Below are 21,758 nucleotides of genomic sequence, written 5' to 3' on the forward strand. Positions count from 1 at the left end.
AAATTAGTTGTCAACTATTTTTGAATAAACAATATCGAAGACATAAATATGGTTGAGAAACTCACATAATGGTATAACTGGAGGCGTCTGCACATCGACCCAGATGTCGGTATTACCTTCAATATCATCTTCCGGACGAATATCAAAGGTGATAACCATATCAGGCTCAAATGCATAAGTCCTGCATAGTGCTCGTCAAGTTTTGCATCCAAAATAGGTGTAGTCGTCTGCGTTGTATAATTTTGCGTGGAAAATATAACCATGCTCAGTCTTCAAGTAAACTTTCTTTACCTCCATAGTACGACTGAAACCTATCTTATCCAAGACAAAAACTCTTGCATGGCAGGGGATACGCTAGTAGAATAGTAAAAAAAATAAATTATAAGTTGAAGGAAATGAAGCAGATGTCATGCTTAATTACGAAAAAAGATTTGTCGTTGTGACTTACTGTATCCACTTCGAAGTTCACGTCCAGCTTGATGCTGAAGCGCCTATCATCATCTAGGAAGATTCTGTCGCACAGGCCGCGCTCGTCTTCGCAGTATTTGCAAATACCGAAATCATTTTCGTTGTCAGACATTTCCTATGTTCATAGTTGAAACATTAATTGAAAATCGATCGAAGACAACTCCAGGATACTCAAAATATTTTATAGGATCATATTGACATGAGCATTCAATAAGCAAAACCAAATCATAAAATAAATAAGTATTCAAATTAGCATGCATTCAATAAGCAAAAGTAAATCATCTCATGCGTCCGTACATCGTCGAAATTATCACTAATACATCTCGAATAGTATCATACATATAACATCACTAATACAACTAAAACCCTAGCGCACGACGGGTATCGGCACGGGCGGTGGACACCCAAAAAGAAGGAACCATCACAGGATCATAGCTCCAGTGAGATCCCTGGAGAACCTGCCAGGTATTGGAGAACTTGTGCTCCAACGCAAACAAGTAGCGACGGACGTGCGCGTCCTCCTCACTGACACGGTGACGCACCACCTCCGCTGGGTCCTCGAGCCTCTAGACCGTCACTGACCCACGCGACCGCCACCAAAGAAGGTTTGGGTCAACGACAGGCTGGCTCCTCACCAACCTGCGCCCCCCGGTAGGTAGCGCCTCCCAGTACCACCCCGGCGGAGCCTAGTCCCGGACATGGCCCATCTGGTGACGCAGGTGTCCTCCGTCGACTCGACGACGAGGATGCGGGATAGGCATCGTCGACGTCGATGCGCGAAAAATTGCTTTAACTAAAAAAATAACAACAAATGTGACATGTTCAACTAGTTCTATTAATTTAACTAGTTCTTACGATTAAATCTAGTCAATTAATTCTATACCTAATAAAATGAATAATGACATAAAAAAGGCCTATGCTTTGCAGGAACGTTGACTCCTTCCCGGTGCGGCAAATTCCGGGCACTCGATATGTCCTAGTTTGTAGCACAAGTCATGCCGAAATTCACGGAAAATTTCGGCATGACTTTTGCTAAAAAGTGGACAAATCGAGAATCTGAAATTTACCGGAACGGAAATGAATCAACATTCCGGCAAAACATAGGCCACTCGGCTTCATTTCCTGGAAACAACAAAGCCACTTGGGCACAATCGAACCACTTCAATAATGGAATATGCAAATGAACATCAATGACATATATCATATAACATATGCAAATGAAATTACTGTTTAGGCATTTTCATAAAAATTTGCCCTAGCTAATTTCCTAAAAAAATTGCTAATCATTTTTCCTAAATGCTAAAAAATGCCTACTGCCTTAAACAAATCTAGGGTTCATATGAACACCTAGGGTTCATATGAACATCAACACAGCATCAACACATATATAAATTGCCCTAGCAGAGAGAGAGAGGAGGGTAGGGGAGAGGAGAGGCACAGCCTTACGGTGACTGCGGCGAGGGAGGGGTAGGCGGCGTCGAGGTCGGGGGCGGCGTCGAATCCGGGGTCGGGGGCTGCGTTGAGGCGGGAGAGCGCGCGGCGGCCAACGGGCGACGGCGGCAGCGACAGCGAAGGAGTTGTGATTCGGAAGAAGTGGCCGTTGGGGAAAACGAATCGAGCGGTTTAGTCAGAAGTAGCAGTAGCGCGTTTCAGGAAGTGCGCTACTGCTAACATAGCTACAGCGCGTTCCTGGATACGCGCTACTGCTATACCATTCTCTTTTTTCCACTTTTTCATTTATTTTTCTTTACATTTTATTTTTTTCCTTTCATCTTTTTGTATTTCTTTCATTTTCATTTACTTTTCTATTTGATTTCTATTTAATTTTATTTTTACTTTAGCAGTAGCACCTCTCAGCGTAAACGCACTGCTACAAAGCAAATAGCGGTAGCGCGGTTTAGCGAAGATCGCTACTACTATGTGCAGCCTATCGGCTAAGCCGTGGGAATTTTAGTAGTAGCGCTTTTGTACTCGGGCGCGCTACTACTATAACTGTATCTGTAGCGCTGTTTACAACACCGCGCTGCTGCTAATTAGCATCAGCGTGCGTTTTTAGCCCGCGCTGCTGCTAATCTACTGCTATAACTGTATCTGTAACACGGTTTACAACACCGCGCTGCTGCTAATTAGCACCGAAAAGAGGAAGACATAGTATGGAAAATAGAGAGATTGAAAAGAGGAAGACGTAGAAAGGACGGGAGCGAGTAAGTCGATCAGTACAAACAATTGACCACGTGCTAGTAGAAGATTAGATCCTCGTACACCAAACAATCCCTAATTAGTAGTGCGTCCTCAAATTTGTAAAGGTATGGTTCAAAATTAAAAGAGGATGATTGAGGAAACAGGAAGCTGAGATGAAGGATGGAGCTAGAATGCAGAAAGAAAAAAAATAGAATCAGGAGGAAGAAACCACAGCATGGCTCGTGTAGATTAGGCTCGGGCTATAAGAGAAGAGCCTCAAATCATCAGAATCAAGGGACACTGGTTTGTTTGGTACTAATGATTGGCTATTTTATAGGAGATGCCTGACCACTTCTAGTCTTGGATACTTGGATAGAGGAAGTATTAAAAAACACTAGGTGTTAACATATATAGTAGAATTCTGGCATTACAACATATAGCGGCAAGAAAATACTACAGACAAATGATACTAGGTCCACTAGGACAATGGGAAACACGGGGATACAGTCGTCTAGACACGCGGCAGTTGCATCAGACCATTTTGTGGCTCAAACAGTTTCTAATCGTCACCAAACGTGGTCTTCTTCCCTGCAAGGCATAATGTACAAGGAAAGAGTTAGTTAGCAAATCCATACAACTCCCGAGAAAGAACCAACCAAAGTTTGCACGCTAGTCTTTTCCATGCTATACCGACAAATTTCTAGCATGCATCAAACAAGTTATATTTTTGTTACTCGAGGGACTGGTTTCTTACCGGCGCTAGCTGTGCCAGCACTCTGTCTGCTCTGAAAGCCTCGGCCGCCTCCTCTGCCGCCATCACGGCCACCAGACCGGCCAAACCTGCCGCCACCATCACGGCCACCAGACCGGCCAAACCTGCCACCGCCATCACGACCACCAGACCGGCCGAACCTGCCACCGCCAGAGCGGCCACCATCTCTGCCACCAGATCGACCACCAACGCCACCAAATTGACCCTTAGGCTTAGCTTCAGCAACATACAAGTTGCAGCCACCTAGGTCAGATCCACTAAGCGCAAGTGCTTTCGAAAAGGAACTCTCATCAGTAAAATCCATGTAAGCTATCCTGCAGAATTCACATAAAACATACACAAATACACTATTAGGATATAATTCACTTAGGACAAGACCAGGTTCTTCATTTTAATTCACTTAGGATATAATGTTTAGAGAAGATTTGCGCTGAAGTATCCCTTGATTTATCAAAGTTACATCAAGAGAGTATAATTTGTCAATTTACAAACGCTATAAGGATAAGACCAGGTTGTTTATTTTAATTATATCAAAACGACAGGACCCTTGTAACAAATATGTTGATGCTTGCCTAGTGTTCTTGTTAAGGATACAATGTTTAGAGAAGGTTTAGCGCTGAAGTACCCTTTGCTTGCACCATTCTCATAATCCATCGGAACTGAGACACGTGTGATTTCTCCACATTTAGAGAAGTGTTCTTGAAGAGAGCTCCGAATCTAGAATTCACAATGAAGAACTCAGAGAAGGTAGGCACACAATTGCCTAGAAAAATGTGAGACAAGATAACCAAGAAATTACAGCATCCTCCTGTTGAGATGAATCAAAACCCTTGACAAATACTGAGAGGCTGGGACCTCCACTTGGTTTTCCAAAAGATCCACCATCCCTGCAGTCACACAAAAATTTAAACATACAAAGAAATAAAGCTTTCAGAGCAATTCAAATAAATGTTTAATTTCAAGTGATCATATTCACAGTACCTGGTGCGAGGAGCGCTCGCACCTCTTTCAGCAGCCATGTCAAGTCTCACCGGACGGCCCATTAGATCTCCACCATTCAACGAATCAAGCGCCTGAAGAAAAGAAACGGAGATTTATTAGCGGAAGTAATGTGTCTACTTTGTTGCTGAAGTGGTATACAAACTTGGATATCTAGAATCAACTGGTACCCGTGTGGTTGAAAATGTACCATATTTCTGTCAGAAACAACCAGTACTTGAAAACAGAATGTCTCGTTATAGCAGTGAAAACTCTAGAACTGAGAAATCACACATATAACTAGATACTAAAGCACTATAGATTAAGGGCAAAGAAGCGTATCTACTAAGGTACGTACATAAATTCTAAAACTAACATAAAGAGGAACTGATGTCAAATACTGCCTCCGTCACATATTAATTGACACTCAAACAGATGTATCTAGCACTGAAATACGTCAACTAATATGAGCTGAGGGAGTAAAACAGAAACATTTACCTTCTGAGCATCTTCAGCCGTAGCAAACTCAACATGACCAAATCCCTTGGGATGGCCATCTTCATGGGTAGCCAGGCGAACATCAACGACCTCTCCAATTTGTGCAAAAAATTGCTTCCTGTAAACAGAAACAAGAACATTAACAATTATGAATGTTGAAAGAATAATGATGAACATATCTGCTGCAGGGAACTTACACTTGATCATACTCAATATTGAAGGAAAGGTTCCCCATCCAAAGGGTCTTCGACCCTGTTGCCTGACCTTTGTTGCTAGCAGGAGTATTAGGCTGTAAAATATATCAAAACATACATCACATGTACATGAAAGGCTACAGGATAAAATCAGGTGCACAGGTTATACCTCTTCCTTCTGTGATTTTGTGGCAGTTGTAACTTCCTGCAAAGTTTCACACAAAAACATGTCATTAGGGCAGTCATGCCAATTCAGATGGAAACTTGGAAGAACAGAAAAATTAAGATAAGAGATAAAATAAAAATATGAGAAATCACTGGACTCCTCCTTCCTTTTAGCAGCTGGACGGCAGCATACTATTATGCTACATATCTATTCTCGACATTCTAAATTTTCTGAAATCCCCAGCTTACCTTTTTAGGCTCATCATCAGAGCTTTCATCAGAACTGTCATCATCACTGCTGCTGTCCTTTTTGGCAGACTTAGGAGCAACCTTCGCAGCATCCTGTGGAGGGAAAATGTGTAAACAACGGATTAATAATCTACAAAGTTAGTGACGTAAAATGAATAGAAACAAGCAGTAGAACCTTCTGCTTTTTCTGGGGAGGCTCTTCATCACTCTCATCACTGTCTGAGGAATCACTGGACTCCTCCTTCCTTTTAGCAGCTGCAGGAGCTATCTTGGTGGCCTGTGCGGCTTTCTTTGATTTCTCCTACAAAGTTTGAGAAAATATGTCAATAAAATTTATGAAACAACCAATGAAGACTTCAAAAACATAATTACTGCATACCTCATCCTCAGATTCACTCTCCGACTCAGAACTGTCTGAAGAATCTACCTTCTTGGCAGCAGCAGCAGGAGTCTTGGCAGGAACATCCTAAAGACATATTCAGTCACAGCACTGCAAACATGCATAGAAGAGAACCACACGTGCACTAACCTCATCTGAGCTATCATCTGAGTCACTCTCGGAGCTGTCAGATTCGATGACTGGTGTTCTCTTTACCAGAGCAGCAGGTTTCTGGGAAATGAAGAGACCAGCATTAAGTCAGCTAAGAAACTAACCATAACCACGAGAATAGAATAAATATCCTACTATGGCCTGGCAAAATATATTTCGAAGTGAAAATAGTCGAATTTACTTGTTTCAATAACTTCAAAATTAAACTAACAAGTGCAAGAAAAAAACTTAAAAGGTGAAATATTCACCTCGTCATCATCGGACTCATCCTCAGAACTGGAAGAGCTGCTCTCAGGCTTGCCTTTCTTCGAGCCGTTGCTGGCAGCTGGGGTCACAGGTTTAGCAGAAGGCTTCTTTGCAGGTTCCTTAATTAACAGGAAAAAGAAGATAATTAGGATGCGTTAAATGGAGACATCTTTTGAGTTGGGACGGTGAAGTTATACCTCGTCAAAGGAGGAATCGTCGCTGCTATCATCTGAAGACTCGTGTTTGACAGGCTTTGCAGTCTTCTTAGGAACCTGATAATGCAGAGCTCAGTAGCGGATGTACTAGTGCTGAAGCATGGATCGTGAATACAGACAAAAAATCATAAAAGGGTAGTAGTATTCCCTAGAAATACACGCACTAGTATAATACAGTATATATCTGTCACGGAGCAATTAGCTTCCAAAGGATTACTACTCTGACACTAGAGAATTGCCGATGGCCACCTGATGTTAAAAAATTATTGCAAAGAACCTATGCCACGTCCAGAAATTAGTACTACATCGCACTGAACATTAACCATGATACACGAAATGTTGACCAAACAAGCACACATGAGCAGAACAGAGAGGAAACAGCAAAAGTAGGAAGCGCGCAAAGATGGCAATACCTCCTCCTCCTCGGACTCGGATGACTCCTCCTCGGAGCTGCTGCTCTCAACCTTCTTGGGCGGCGGCTGCTTCTTGGCCTTCTTGGCGGCCTCTTTGGGCCCGGGCACCGCCTTTGCCGGCGCAGCCTTCTGTTTCTTTGCGCTTACAGCCTTCTCGATCTCGTCATCGGCTTCGCGCTTCTTCCCGGCCTTCCCCTTGGTAAGGACGGCCGCCGGCGCCACGACAGTAGGGGCCGCGGACTTCTTGCTTGACTTGCCCATGGACCGCTGGCGGCGTAGAGGCAAGGAGGGAGTGTAGGGGAGCGGAGTGCTAGGGTTTTAGAGAGGGTTTGCGAGACGTGGCGGCGGAGGTGTTTTATAGCCTCGAGTGCGAGCTAGGTTTGGCACTGCTTGGGCTGCTGTGAGGGCTTTTGCGATTCTTGCTTCTCTTAAGGAAGTAGCCCATGAGAGAGCATTTTGCGAGTGCCCCTAATGGGAAGCTCCTGTGTTGGGCGCACACAGCAGCTCTCTTGGGCCGGCCCGCGAAACTTCGAAACTGCAAAAAGCTTACAAAACTTCGAAAAGAAAGCTGGTCTCCATGAATCGAACTCGGCTAGTTGATTAACCAGAAGAACCATTGTGCACTAGCAATACATCATAGCGCCAGAAATATATGAACAAGCGGGGCCGCGTTATTCATTGCATAATGCTGTCTGTTGTATCACTTAGATTTTCGAATTATTTGGAAAAATATCGTGAATTTGAAAAAACTTCATCATTTTTGAAGGAAAGTTCACAAACTTTAAAAATATTCATCGATTTTAAAAAAACAGTTCATCAATTTGGAAAAAAGTCATCAGATTTGAAAAAGGTTCATCAAGTTTGAAAAAAAGTTCATTGATTTTATAAAAGTTCACAACTTTGAAAAATATTGTCAAAATTGAAGAGTGCATTGATTTTGAAAAAAAAATCATCGGATTTGAAAACAGGTTCATCGATTCTGAAAAACATTCATAAAAAATTTCAAAAAGATCATTGAATTTGAAAAAAGTTCATCGACTTTGAAAAAAAGTTCACCAATTTGGGAAAAAGTTCAACAATTTTGAAGAAAAGTTCACTTCAAAAAGTTCATCTATTTTCAAAAGAAGTTCATCGATTTTGAAAATAGTTCATGTAATTTGAAAAAATATCATAAAATTTGAGAAGGGAGAAAATAAAACAAAAGAACGGAAAAATAAAACGAAAAAGGAACTAGAGAAAAGAAAAAGACAAAAAGGGAAAGGACAAAAAGTAAAGAAATCTATACCTACTATTAAAGAAAGGTGATATTCTTGGTTTCGTCCCGTTTTGATGATTTTATATTTAATATATAAACAAGGTGGTACTAAATTGGGGAGCTCATGACAACGCTCCATCTGCCTGACCTTCGAAAATCAAACCAAGCCGGCCCACCTCAGGGCAAGGCGCGGGCGACTTGGGCTTTGGCCCAACAATTTTCTCTTTTTTTGGCAAAAAGTAATTGCACGTACGAAGACTTGAACCGGCGACCTTCTGTTCAGTACCTGGCCAAGTCCACCAGTACGGTGATGCTCTGATCCTTGGAAAAGAGGGCCGATTCACTGTTTTAATAGTACCGCCTCGAACTTTAACATTCAATCATCCTAATTTAAATATGTCTTCGAGTTTCTTTGATATCAATAATAAGGAGAGCTTGCAGAGCGGGGTTTCAAACAGCCCGAGAGAGAAATAAGGAAGGAAGAGAATGAATCCTTCCATGCCATGATTGAGACCCCGGGAAGGAAAGGAATTAAATGCTAAATGCCCAGAGCCTTGCATGGCGCCATGAATGAGCCCGGAAGGAAAGGAATCAGTACGATGAGAGAGAATAAATTAGAGCGTTGTATATGGTATGAATGAGCCATGAAGTCTCCGGATCTGCGCAAATTAATGCACAAATTAGTTCATTCATTATATTTGATTAATTGATGTTCAATAGGTACGGTAATGTAGGTTGTAGTAGCTCTATTTTTTCTGAAATTCCAATTATACCAATGTATTTGTTAGAATAAAATATGTAAAACAATATCCTACTTAAGTATATTTAGATGATTTTTTTAGATTACTTTTTTTATCAACTTAGGATATATTTTTATCAACTTAAAATCATGGGGAAAATCACGCCCTAAAATCATGGGAAATATTTATGCATTAATAGACAAGACCTGAGTTAACCAAGTGAGCTAGCACATGTTCCTTAACAGACAAGATGCCTTTCTATACATTACTAAAGGCTGCTTGCATGGCCTTTTTTAATCAAATCGTTAGGCCTATTTGAACATCAAATAATACTGTAGTTGTTAGGCTTTTCTGCGTCGCGAGCCACATGAGAAAAACATAATCACCGGTCCAGTATGCTAAAAAAATCGATATTTCATGTGAAATAAACCCAACTTCCTCCTTTAAGACAATTCCCACCCGTTTATATAGGTTAGCAAGTTGACTGTAATATCAATAAGACACTTAGAAAATGGGAAGGTGACAACGGACGAGAGGGTGATTAAACTCATGATGAAACCAAGGATTGATTTGGGACTTGGTGCACGCTGCAAAGAGGGACACGTGGGCTAAAAGAATTAACTTACTAGGAAGGATTGTGTGTGTAGGCTGGAAGGAACATGCAAGGAAGGAAACATGGATGTGTGTGGTTGTGTGTCCATGTCGTGCGCCGAGGATTACCTTTTTCTTTCTGAACATTGGTGACTCTCTGCCGCCTGTCATTGTTCGGATGTCGTGTTACTGGTAGGCATTTTGGTGTAGCGACATTGACAAAAATGCTAGCCAATTTATTTTACCCGTTGCAACGCACGGGCATAAGAAAAGAAACAGTTTGGGGCACGGATGAAGAAGCCGAATACTCCGCACGAACTATTTTCGTCCCACCACTTTCATCCGGGTTTTTTTCAACTGGTTTTTTCGTCCATCCCACCACCCCAACCCCACGCACGAAAAAAAACACCCCGCACGAAACACCCTTCCTCTCGATCCCCTCCCATCGCCGCCTCCGTCGTCTCTCGACCCCCTCGAGTAAACGGCACCGCGGTTGTCTCTCGAGCCCCTCAAGATCGTCGCGCCACCGTCGTCTCTTGATCCCCCAAGATCGCCGCAGCCGACCTCACATAGAAGGCGCCGCCGGATCTCTTGGGATCTCGCTGCCGCCGACGTACGGGATCACCTCCACGGTACTGGATCGCCGCCGCCGCGGACGTAAGGGGTCACTTCAGCGGAAATCCCATGAGGAGACGCGCTCGGGCTGTCCCCGGGCCGGCGAGGGGAATGATTTCCTGGTGCGTGCTTTGCTCCCCTTCGAACCAAATCGAACCCAATAGAGAAAACACACACGCACATCTCCTTTTGGTCGTGGTCCCTGAGGCTGTGTAGTGATTGCCGCAGCCGCTAGAGGGGAAAGAGCAGAGGATCCGGGAGAAACAGCCCGAGGAGCCAGAGAACACGGCTACCATCCTTTACATCGGCCACATCCCCCATGGCTTCTACGAGGACCACTTTGCAAGGTTCGTCTCTGTCAGCAGAGCTTAGAGAAGCGCAGGGTGTGTGAGGGGTCTGGTCCTGATGCCGACTTTGTTGGTTTGGTTGATTTCCGCAGGTTTCTGCGAGCATCTTACTTGTTGTTTGGTGGTATATTTAGACAAGAAAGTCCAAGTATTATGGATTTATTGTGTTTGAGAACCCTGAGGTAAGCATGTGCGTTGGGATATATCAGATTATCAGGGCACACTATATGTTTGTTTTCTGCTTACAAATTCCTGGCATGTTCTTGGTGTATCAGGTGGCCAAGATTGTAGCTGATGAGATGAATAACCATCTCTTGTTTGAGCACACTCTGCAAATTGTGCCTATCCCACTGGAGAAAGATCATGCTAAATTGTAATCACTGCAACTATGCTTCTTAATTCTGTTTATTTTTGCTTTTTGATTACGGAAACATAGCCTTCATCTTCTGCTTAGGACTACATGTTAATTACCACCCAATGAGGTTAATATTGTATATTCTTGGGCAAATGATGTCTACTTTGTGTTTCTCTGTCATGGAATACTGTTTACAGTGATAAACCCTCCCAACAGGCTACAAAGACTTGCTTAATACTACCAGGCTATTTGTTCCCACTGCATTGCACAGCTCGTTTTATGCTGTTCATTTTTGCAAATAGAAAGGAAGTAATGATGCGAGCTCATTGTGGTAACGAATATTGGTGTTAATACTTTGATGTAGGGTGGAACCCTATACGGCCGATCTTTCACGAAAGGAGCGGATCCCGCGAAGAACACGAAGAACACGGGGAAGAACGGAGAGAAATCATAAGGGGAAACACTCAAGAACAAGTCCAATCACACATCCACTAGACAATCAAACACACAAGATCCACAAGGTACATGAACAACAAAGGGAAAGATACAAGGTAAGGTTCATCTCCATGAGGAGGTCTTGAATCCACGAGGGGATCTTCCCGTGAGGGGTCTTGAATCCAAGGTGGATCTTCTCCGTAGAGGGGCCGCGGTCTCTCTCGTGGAGTAGATCCGATATGGATGAGCAAAGCTCTATCTCTAATGAGCTACTACTTTGCTAACCCTAGAAAGGAGGTGGAGGTGGTCTATTTATAGTCTTAGCCACGAAGGGGTAAGTGGGAGAGGGATACAAGGCCAAAGGCCCGTGGCTGCGCACAGGCAGAGCGGTAGTACCGCTTGGGAGGGCGGTAGTGCCGCTTGGACTGGGCGGTAGTACCGGACCCGGGTCGCTCGAGCACAGGAGTTTGTCGGGTTGAGCGGTAGTAGAGCGGAAGTTCGACGGTAGTGCCGCTTGGGGGCCTCTAGCGGTAGTACCGCTTGGTTTGGGCGGTAGTACCACTCGTCCTGGGTCTTCTTACTCCTTCTCTTCCATGCTTCCCTCGCGGACGGTGTAGTCGTTCCTTGGCGCTTGCACTCCTCCTCGACATCCGTGAAGCTCCAGCAATACCTATGCATGCACACGGGAGAAGTGTCAAGTAGTATACCATCCTTAAAGGGGTCAAGTGAACACGTGTAAAGGAGAAGATTCACCTTTATGTATGAGAAGTAGATGTCGCACGTGTCACTTGCCGAACGGACTCTTGACATGGTGATGTCCATAGGATGCTCCGCATCATCCCCTCCCCCTTGGGAAAGATCCGACCTCGGATCGAAAACCAAATCACCATGGGAAAGAGATGGCGTCGCCATGTAGGAGTGGTCGATCACCAAGTTCTCATCATCTTGAAGCTTGAAGTGGGCACTCTCCAATGTCGCACCGTCTCGTGATTCCTTCAAAAGGAGCAAGGAGAACAAGCACTTGGAAAAACAAATGCAGTTAGCGTTAGTGAAAAACCAAGCATTCAAGAGGTGATGCACCAAACAAGTGTTGTCATCAAGCGTAGCATATGGTTTGACAAAGGATTGTGACATGGCATGTAAGTATATGAATTGAGCACAATCAAGGACAACATGGAAACAAGTATGCAAATGGGAGGTAGAGAGGCAAATATGTTTGACAAGAGAATAAGCATCTACCTCAAGGTCATATCAAGCGTTCACAAATTGCTCAATGAAAGGTCTATGGTAGGCATATGAATCATTCACAACACCAAAGAAAATGAGATGTCTAAACACATAGGTCAAGTGCAAGACAATCCGAGCATAATGTGCATAGGGCGTAGTGAACATAGTGTGGCACTCAACACAATAGAAAGAGCAATTGTTCAACATGTGTGAGGCAATCAAGGCAAGCATGTAGCAATCAATGGGACATGGCATATGTGAAGAATTGACAGTGTTGCGACCAATCATGTGAGAGGAGCAAGTAATCCAACAATTGGATGCAACACACAAGGCATATATATCATGATGCATGGAACGGTGAAAATGACAAGTCGAAGCAAGATCTCTAATATGTGTGCAATCAAGTGGTCCAAGATGAACAATAAGTCTCATGGTACAAGCAACACAAGTAGTATGATCCACAATATCCATGCTCATGGTTTGGAGGTTCTCAAAAGAGAAGGATATCACCTTGAAAGCATGTCCTTGTGCGTCCTTCACAATGCCGAAACACAAGCAAAAGCGGTGTAGAAGCGAGTCGTGGTAGGATGTATGAGGCTCGCTCTCAAGAGCTCGAATGGTCAACTCACGTGAAGCGGAAGTCGACACAAAGTCCAAGTATCCTACACATGCACAAAAGAAAGTAAAGAATGTATGCATTTGGTAGATAAACACATCATCCATCATGATGGTTCTCTTCTCTTGCACATAACCATTAGAAGCACAAGTGCATGAATAATATGATGCAACAATGGCAATATTCATGTCACTAAGTATATGGTGCAAAGAGGTAAGACAAGCATGCTTCACAAGAAATATGTCAAAATCTCCAAATATATGTGAGAATGCTATGGGGGCAATCTCATGAGCAAGACTATAATCATTGTTGCACTCAATACATGGCAAGTCATCTAGCATGAGAGATGCAACACATGGAGATATATGACAAGAAGCAATAACAATCATGTGCAAAGCATGTAGATGGTTGACATCAACCGCATGAAACGAGCAAGTATGAATCATGGGTGATGCAACAAGGCAAGCAAACATAGTAATCAAGTCATGCAAACTAGTGGAGCGAAGATGCAACACACTAGGTGAAATCATGTTAATCATGTCATGTGAGCAAATAATAGGCATAGACAATGCACATGACATATCGCAAGCATGAACACAAAGCAAGATCATAGTATAATCATAGGCATGGGGTACCAAGCAAACATGGCAATAACAAGTGATATCTCCACCAAGCTTGCAAATACACATATACATATGAGAATCAATCATCAAGTGTAATGCAAAGCATGGGTCACAAATGCATGGCAAAGGCATAGGAATGAGCATATCATGCAAAGTGAACATGGCAAGATGGGCATATAATATGTAATGGACAATAACCCATAGCCAAGTGAGGGCAATGTAGAAGAGATGCGCGAAGACTTCGCGTGAAGAGAGCGGTGGGAAAGGCAATCCATGGGATCCCAAGTCATCATTGCTCTCTAGAGCTCGTTTTGTCAACTCGTGGGATTGCGAAGTTGACAAGTATTCATGGGTACCTACACAAAAGGGACACAAACCAAAGAAATTGTGCGCGTGGTAAATGTACACATCATCCATCATGATGTGCATGTGCACGTGAGAGTTAGCACAAGATAAGCATCGCTCAAAGAAATTTGATGCATGGTATAAGAACATGTCATCCATCATGAAAGAATAGTTATTGTGTATGACACGATGGGGATGCAAATTAAGCATAGAAGTATATGGCACATCAATAGCATGTTTATTCATGGGAAGCATATTGTGCCCATAAGTATGAGGATCATGCAATGGATGGGATGAATCAAAATCTCCTAAAATGTATGAGGAAACTATGGGGGTCTCCTCATGAGCAAAAATGGAAACATCATATCGAGAAAATGGACAACATCCAAAACAATGCATATCCGAAGCTAGGTGGTCATGGCATGGCATATGAGATAGATGATGCAAAGGAAGCATATCAATGTCATCACAAGAAAAACAAATGCCAATAACCATGGGCTTGTCATCTATGCCATATGTGCAAATTGGGTTTATTTTAATGGCATATGCATAGTCACTATGAAGAGATTGCAAATATGACATATGATTGATCTCATGCATAGCATATGAAAAGTCAAGCGGAATGTCAAACATGATGTGACCTAGAGAATTGTCACAAGAAATCCTATGTAACATGGCATCACAACTAATAGACTCCACATGACAATCATCAAACTCATCATAAATGGGTAAATCATCGCATGGGGAAATCATACTAGAATGAAGCATGGTAATAGGTTGATCAACATCATGCAAGCAATCAATGTCAAGAATGTCTACTAGTGGGACTAGAGCATCACCTTCACCTATGTTACCTTGTTCATTCCACTCAAGTGGTGTAGGTGAGGTGGGAAAGACCAAATGGTGGTCATCATCATCAACTTGATGGAACCATGTGGGGGGTGCATCATGTTCCACCATGGCCATCGTCTTGTCCAAAGGAAGGACGAAGTCATCGCGAGTCGGCGCGTCATCATATATGGGACCTAGCACCAAATGAGAAGACACAATAGAGGTAGAGGTCAAGTTGTTAGAAGTGCAAATGGCCTCACGAGACCTATCAACTATCACACTCTCTCTATGTGGTGGTTCACTCACGCCCTCAAGGTAGGTGCACTCAATCTCACATACGGTGGAGTCACTCATCTCACTCAAGTGGTGGGGGTTGTGGCTCTCCTCACATGGGAATTGGGGAAACTCATCATAGATGGGGCTAGTGGTGAACTTGCTCTCACTCTCAATATGGTGGCACAAGTCGCTCAGGTCATCATACGTCGTCGTGGTCGAAGTGAAATACTCAACCATCTCATCGCCGTCACCATGGATGAAGGCCGAAGATGGCGCATCATCACTCTCCTCCATGACCGAAGGGGAAATCCCATGCTCGATCATCTCTTCATCATCGCCGTTGATGAAGGCCGAAGATGGCACATCATCACTCTTGCCTCCTAAGATGGAAGCATCATCCTTGCTCGCCACCTTGTCGCTCGCCTCCAAAGCTTGGTCCTTGAAGGTCTCCGTAGTCGTAGTCGTCGCCACACCGTCTTGAAAAAGAGTCGAAGAAGACTCGGCACCATCAATGCCACAAAGAGGGATGGCGGTGAAGTCAAACTTGTGAGCGTCGTCTTGGAGCTCGTCGGGCTTGGACATCTTGGTGGTACTAGCCTCATGCTCGTCGTCTTTGAGCTTGGTCTTCGAGAAGTTTGTTTGGGGTGGAGAAGCCTTGGCCTTCATGAGTTCTTGTTCCGCCTTGAGAGCACCAATGTAGTTGTCGTCGAGGGACTTGTAGTTCTCGAGGAAGATAGTCTTGGAGATGTCGTTGTTCAATCCCATCATGAAGTGGAACTTCATTGACATGGGGTTGTCCATGCCGGCTCGTCGCAAGGCAATCTTCATCTCCTTGAAGTACTCGTCGGTGGACTTGGATCCTTGGATGGTGTTCTCCAATTGGCGAAGAAGTTGTTCCATGTAGGTTGGAGGCACAAACTCTCGTCGCAAAGCTCTCTTCGTCTTGGGCCAACTCATGTCGTAGATCTCCGAAGGTGTGTGAAGCCACCATGTCGAGGCGTAGTCGTGGAAGTTTCTTGTGGAGCACTTCACTTGATCTTCGGGAGGAACTTGATGTAGCTTGAGGTAGTCGTCCGTTAGGCGCTCCCACTCGAGATACTCCTCGGGTTCTTGAGTCCCATAGAAAGGAATCTTGTGGTCGGTGTCGAGGTCGTAGTAGCTCGTGGAAGTCGTGGACTTGAGCTTGGGGAGCTTCTCTTGATTGTAGTCTTGAGGTACTTGTGGGCGAAGATGCTGTATGTCCGTAGGCGAAGATTCCTTGTAGTTGCTTGGCGGAGATGCCAAGGGAAATGGTGAAGTCGTTGAGCGGTTGTTGGTGATGAGCTCTTGACCTTCACGTTCTTGTTGGTGATGGTGTCGATGCCGATGTGATCTTGCCGGAGATGGTAGCTTGGAAGGGTGTGCACTAGAGCGTCTTCTCGAAGATGAGGAAGATCTCTTGTAGGACTTGATGAGGACCTTGAGCTCCTTCATTTGATCATCCATCTTGGCGTCGTTGGAGTTGTTCGTGGCATCGAACTCGTCGTTGTTGTTGTAGACCGAAGGTGAAATGCCTTGCCTATCCATCACAAGACTCGAACAAATATGAGTGGGGGAAAGAGAAGAACTATACCAAATGTACCTTGACCGATGTTGAAGATGGATCAATGATCACTCAATGTGTAACAAGGAAATAGCACAATTGGTACCAATTCTTGTCAGTTTCTCACACCTACACAAATAAGGCTTATGGTGGAGCTTGGTGAGGATAGTGGCACAAAAATTTGATGCAGAATGTTAGCAAGAGTCAATAATGTAGAAAGAGATTCACAAATTCGCAAGTGAAACAAGTAGACCAATAGCAAAGAATGGCACACGGAAACACACACACGGATAGATAAATGGGGTCGTGCAACCAAGGAATGAGCACAAAATGTGGAGTCCACGAAAAATGCTCGTGTTGCACAACTCAAGGGAGACGCTAGCACGATTGCTCTATAGGCGGATACGACACTTGTGCACAACCTATGATATGCAAAATGGATAAACTTCTATCCCAAGTATACTATATATGTATGGTTCCCGATGTTTCTATCAAGATGATCCAAGATGATCGGATATGACAATCTTATATGCAATGTGGTATGATGCTATGGCACTTGCTTACAAGCTTCTTTGCTCTTTCTCTTTTGCTTAAAAGCTTATTCTTATTTTTTTTGTATATATGGCCACTTTGCGAAATGCACAAACCAAGATAGCAATTGTGTATATGCGGGAACAATCTTGTGACACAAGGGATGATATGATGATACCAATATGATATGGTATGTATGCAATGGAAGGGTGGATCACTAATGTGCACAAGTAACGTTGCCGGCAATACTCAAATGGCTAGTCTCGATAGGCAAGTGACGCAAAATGGGCTAAGGGGTTATCAATGCAATTGCAAGGGGAATATACAATGGTGTCGTCAAAGTTACCGTCCTTTGCGATGATGAGTGGCGGTGTTCTTGATGTAGATACCAAGATGATGGATACGCGTCCCTAAGTAGCCGAAACACCTTAGGAAACGGAAAAACCGCGAACTCAAAATCTCCAATGACAAATGTCAAATGGTGGTAGCGGGAAAGCGGTGGTGGTTGCGGAAACTCAATGGTATTGCGGGAATGCAATGATGGGTTTTGAGACGCAATGCGGAAGTGGGGGTTATGGTAGTGGATTATACACGGTGTCGTAGTTGGAAGCACGGTCCCTAAGTAGCCGAAACACCTTAGGAGACACAACTCACAACACAAACAAAATTGGTTAAGTTAAGATGGCGGAAGTGTATGGTGGTGGTTGATGAATAAGCAATCGTCCCTAAGTAGCCGAAACACCTTAGGAGACTCAAATCACTGCTCAAACAACCTCAAATGTGACGGGGAACAAAAATGGTTAGGTTGCGGAAGTCGGTGTTGGTTATGCGGAGGATGTGGTGGAAGCCCTAGGCAAAGATGCCAAAGTTCCAAAAAAAATTATGGGGTCAAATGGTGATGGAACCTATCCAGGTGGATGGGGGATGTCCATAGCTACTCAACGAGCTAAAGAACGCGAAAATCGGACTCCGGATGTGGAAGTTATGGCCGAAATGGTGAAACTCGGAACGCTGAAACTGGGAGGGACGGTAGTACCGCTGGAGAGGGCGGTAGTACCGCTTGTGTTGCTCAAGCGGTAGTACCTCTAGGGGGGCGGTAGTACCGCTGGTGTCGGGATTTTTCGCAGATCGAATCGGGGCGCGATTTTGGGGCAGAAATGGATGATTTCGGGGTCAAAATTGGAGAGATTTCGTGGATAAAAGATGGGGAAACTTGGGGAAATGCTAGATCCACTCGAAACCAAGCAAATCCATGGATCAAAATCAACAAAACATCATCAAAACCAACAAATCACAAAAAAATTGGGGCTATTTTTGGTGGGGATTTTCGAATTTAGGACGAAATCAAGCAAAAGAAGGCTAGAAAACGAGGGGGGAGGCTCCGAAATCGTGATCAACGTGGCTCATGATACCAAGATGATGTAGGGTGGAACCCTATACGGTCGATCTTTCACGAAAGGAGCGGATCCCGCGAAGAACACGAAGAACACGGGGAAGAACTAAGAGAAATCATAAGGGGAAACACTCAAGAACAAGTCCAATCACACATCCACTAGACAATCAAACACACAAGATCCACAAGGTACATGAACAACAAAGGGAAAGACACATGGTAAGGTTCATCTCCATGAGGAGGTCTTGAATCCACGAGGGGATCTTCCCGTGAGGGGTCTTGAATCCAAGGTGGATCTTCTCCGTAGAGGGGCCGCGGTCTCTCTCGTGGAGTAGATCCGATATGGATGAGCAAAGCTCTATCTCTAATGAGCTACTACTTTGCTAACCCTAGAAAGGAGGTGGAGGTGGTCTATTTATAGTCTTAGCCATGAAGGGGTAAGTGGGAGAGGGATACAAGGCCAAAGGCCCGTGGCTGCGCACAGGCAGAGCGGTAGTACCGCTTGGGAGGGCGGTAGTACCGCTTGTAAGCGGTAGTGCCGCTTGGACTGGGCGGTAGTACCGGACCCGGGTCGCTCGAGCACAGGAGTTTGTCGGGTTGAGCGGCAGTAGAGCGGAAGTTCGGCGGTAGTGCCGCTTGGGGGCCTCTAGCGGTAGTACCGCTTGGTTTGGGCGGTAGTACCGCTCGTCCTGGGTCTTCTTCCTCCTTCTCTTCCATGCTTTCCTCGCGGATGGTGTAGTCGTTTCTTGGCGCTTGCACTCCTCCTCGACATCCGTGAAGCTCCGACAATACCTATGAATGCACACGGGAGAAGTGTCAAGTAGTATACCATCCTTGAAGGGGTCAAGTGAACACGTGTAAAGGAGAAGATTCACCTTTATGTATGAGAAGTAGATGTTGCACGTGTCACTTGCCGAACGGACTCTTGACATGGTGATGTCCATAGGATGCTCCGCATCATACTTGCTGATTGCTTTTTGCAAAATGTAAGTCATCTTAGAAATATATATCAATAGGCATAATGAGTGATATGTGAATGTCAAAACTAGATTATGAAGTCAAGGATGTGTGACAGTAATATGAGTTGGTATATATACCACTGCATCGATAAGTGCATCACTGAAGCATTGGTGGTAAGCTCTTGCAAGAACTTGCAAGCTTCTGGTGTTAAATTTCATTTGCGTGCATGTATTTATTCTTGAATCCTTGTTCTTTTTGTGTACTTTATACAGAGGTTGCAGTAACTCTTACAGCACTATAGTTTTCTTTCCCTGTACTTTGTAACATATAGCTCTACATAGTTACTGTTTTGGCATTTTGATTAAAATGAGAACATAATTCTTATGATCTACAATGTCCATATCGTGTATCACTTCTAGATGGAAAGGTGTGCGGAAGGGATTTGTACCAGTTAATCGGGTAGCAATTGAACGGAATGCAAAACTTTTGTTGCTAACTACAGCTGGAATGCAAAATTTTATGATGCATATTAATATAAGTTGTTTTGTGTTACTAGGATAAAACAATAGAAGAGCACCAGAGGATGCTTGAAGGAATTGTAAAGCAGGATGAGAAGTGTCGCAAAAGTATCAAGGCTGCTGGCATCGGTTACAAGTGTCCAGCCCTTGTAACACTTGATGTTGTTCATTGATTTATAAATTTATCTTACTTCATCAGATTTGAATTAGCTCAGCAATTTGCCACATAATTTTAATTGTATTAGGCAAACTTCATTTGTTGACCTGGAACAGAAGGCATGCAATTGTAGTGTTCTAGAGCCAAATTTGCCATGTGTTACTGTGCAGGTCCTTGATATTTATAGTACGGGTTGTTTAGTCTTATCTACATTTGCTTATAGAAATAATTTATGTATTAGCACCAAGGTTCATCCTAGGCTTTGCTTAAACATATTTTGAGTTGTGCTTTAATTGTTTTTTGTTTCATGCCATATGTGGAGTTACTCTCTGGACATAAGTTGTACCGAATAAATAGTTCATAATTGATCACTACATTAGCTCCCTGTAATCTCATGTAAAAATGCAGCTCCATGACCCGCTTGAAAGAGAAGAGAGGGGTTGCCTCCCGTCTGTCTCATCCCATCCCCTTGTGCCAGCCATGAAGTAGAGGAGGGAGAGCAGAGAGGAGCGCGGTGGCAATGCGCCGATGCTGGCCGGTTGTCAGTCAAGGGGTCTCTGCATCTCTGATGGTCAGCTCACTGTGGTGGTCGGCCATGGAATAGTTGTGAGGGAGAGCACCCCTTTAGCGCCTCTTCGGATAGTTCTTCCTTCCCCTACCTCCGGTCAACAGTTCTAGATTCTCGTCAAAGGCCGGTGCTTCAGCCTCATTGCCGTGGATGGAAAAGTCTGCCTTGTCACGACGACCACACGCAGGTACACACATAGTCATACCAAGATCGTTATTGATTTATCCACATAGTTTCATGTCCAGATCAATGTTTTTTGGGGGAAGTACTGTTGATTTATTTTATTCAGCGCCACGACTGTTCAATGTTGATTTTGAGGGCAGTTTTAGGTGTTTTAGTGTGCTAGCAAGGGGGCACAGTAGATCTGTCATCATTTTTTAGAAAAGGTTGAAAGATGTTTAGCGTGGGCTGTATATTTTCAAGGGCAAGTGCTTCTCTGAAGATGCTTCAGCTCCATTTTGGTTTACCCGTCATTCAGTGGCAAATCACTAATTCCTCACGGGCTGCAGATGATGAGTACTCGCATTTTTTGTCTTACAGACTTTGTCAGACTATGATGGGTGCACGGCAATTTTGGGTCTGACCGATTTCATCCGGGAGATAATCAGATAAGAGGACACTTGACCCCCAACTAACCACACCTAGCTTAGCTTCACAAGCCCCCATTAACTAATCACTCACTCAACTCGTAGCTTGGTGTCGTTCTGAATGATTCCATATCCGTTATGTAGATTCAACTGGATGCTCTTTCTTGATCCCTAAATTGTGCCCTACCCCTACCAAATTATTAGCAACTATGTACTCGATTCATGGAATCTGTCGAATGTATGCACCTTTTCCTTGCATATCTTACTAGAGGCATCA

General features: G+C 43.9%; 1 protein-coding gene and 1 pseudogene across 2 annotated transcripts; one reads left to right on the top strand and one right to left on the bottom strand.

Moving 5' to 3' along the window:
- Positions 1 to 3,031: 3,031 nt before the first annotated feature.
- LOC109755037 (uncharacterized) lies at positions 3,032 to 7,331 on the bottom strand. 2 transcript variants are annotated; one of them, XM_020313917.4, is made up of 15 exons: positions 6,930 to 7,331; positions 6,499 to 6,573; positions 6,304 to 6,420; positions 6,035 to 6,115; positions 5,885 to 5,971; positions 5,681 to 5,806; positions 5,506 to 5,598; positions 5,261 to 5,296; positions 5,095 to 5,186; positions 4,898 to 5,015; positions 4,403 to 4,494; positions 4,221 to 4,308; positions 4,047 to 4,138; positions 3,404 to 3,735; positions 3,032 to 3,237 (listed from the first exon to the last, which is right to left on the bottom strand). In XM_020313917.4, the coding sequence occupies exons 1-15, from the start codon at positions 7,188 to 7,190 to the stop codon at positions 3,209 to 3,211; spliced, it is 1,719 nt and encodes a 572-aa protein (XP_020169506.1). In that variant the 5' UTR covers positions 7,191 to 7,331; the 3' UTR covers positions 3,032 to 3,208. The 2 variants fall into 2 exon arrangements, with proteins under 2 accessions (XP_020169506.1, XP_020169507.1); XM_020313918.4 differs by having other exon boundaries at positions 5,885 to 5,956; positions 6,930 to 7,298.
- Positions 7,332 to 8,750: 1,419 nt separating this feature from the next.
- On the top strand, positions 8,751 to 20,342 carry LOC109755036 (uncharacterized; annotated as a pseudogene).
- The last annotated feature ends 1,416 nt before the right edge of the window (positions 20,343 to 21,758 follow it).

The sequence above is a fragment of the Aegilops tauschii genome, chromosome 7, assembly GCF_002575655.3.
Source record: "Aegilops tauschii subsp. strangulata cultivar AL8/78 chromosome 7, Aet v6.0, whole genome shotgun sequence".
Classification (NCBI taxonomy): domain Eukaryota; kingdom Viridiplantae; phylum Streptophyta; class Magnoliopsida; order Poales; family Poaceae; genus Aegilops; species Aegilops tauschii.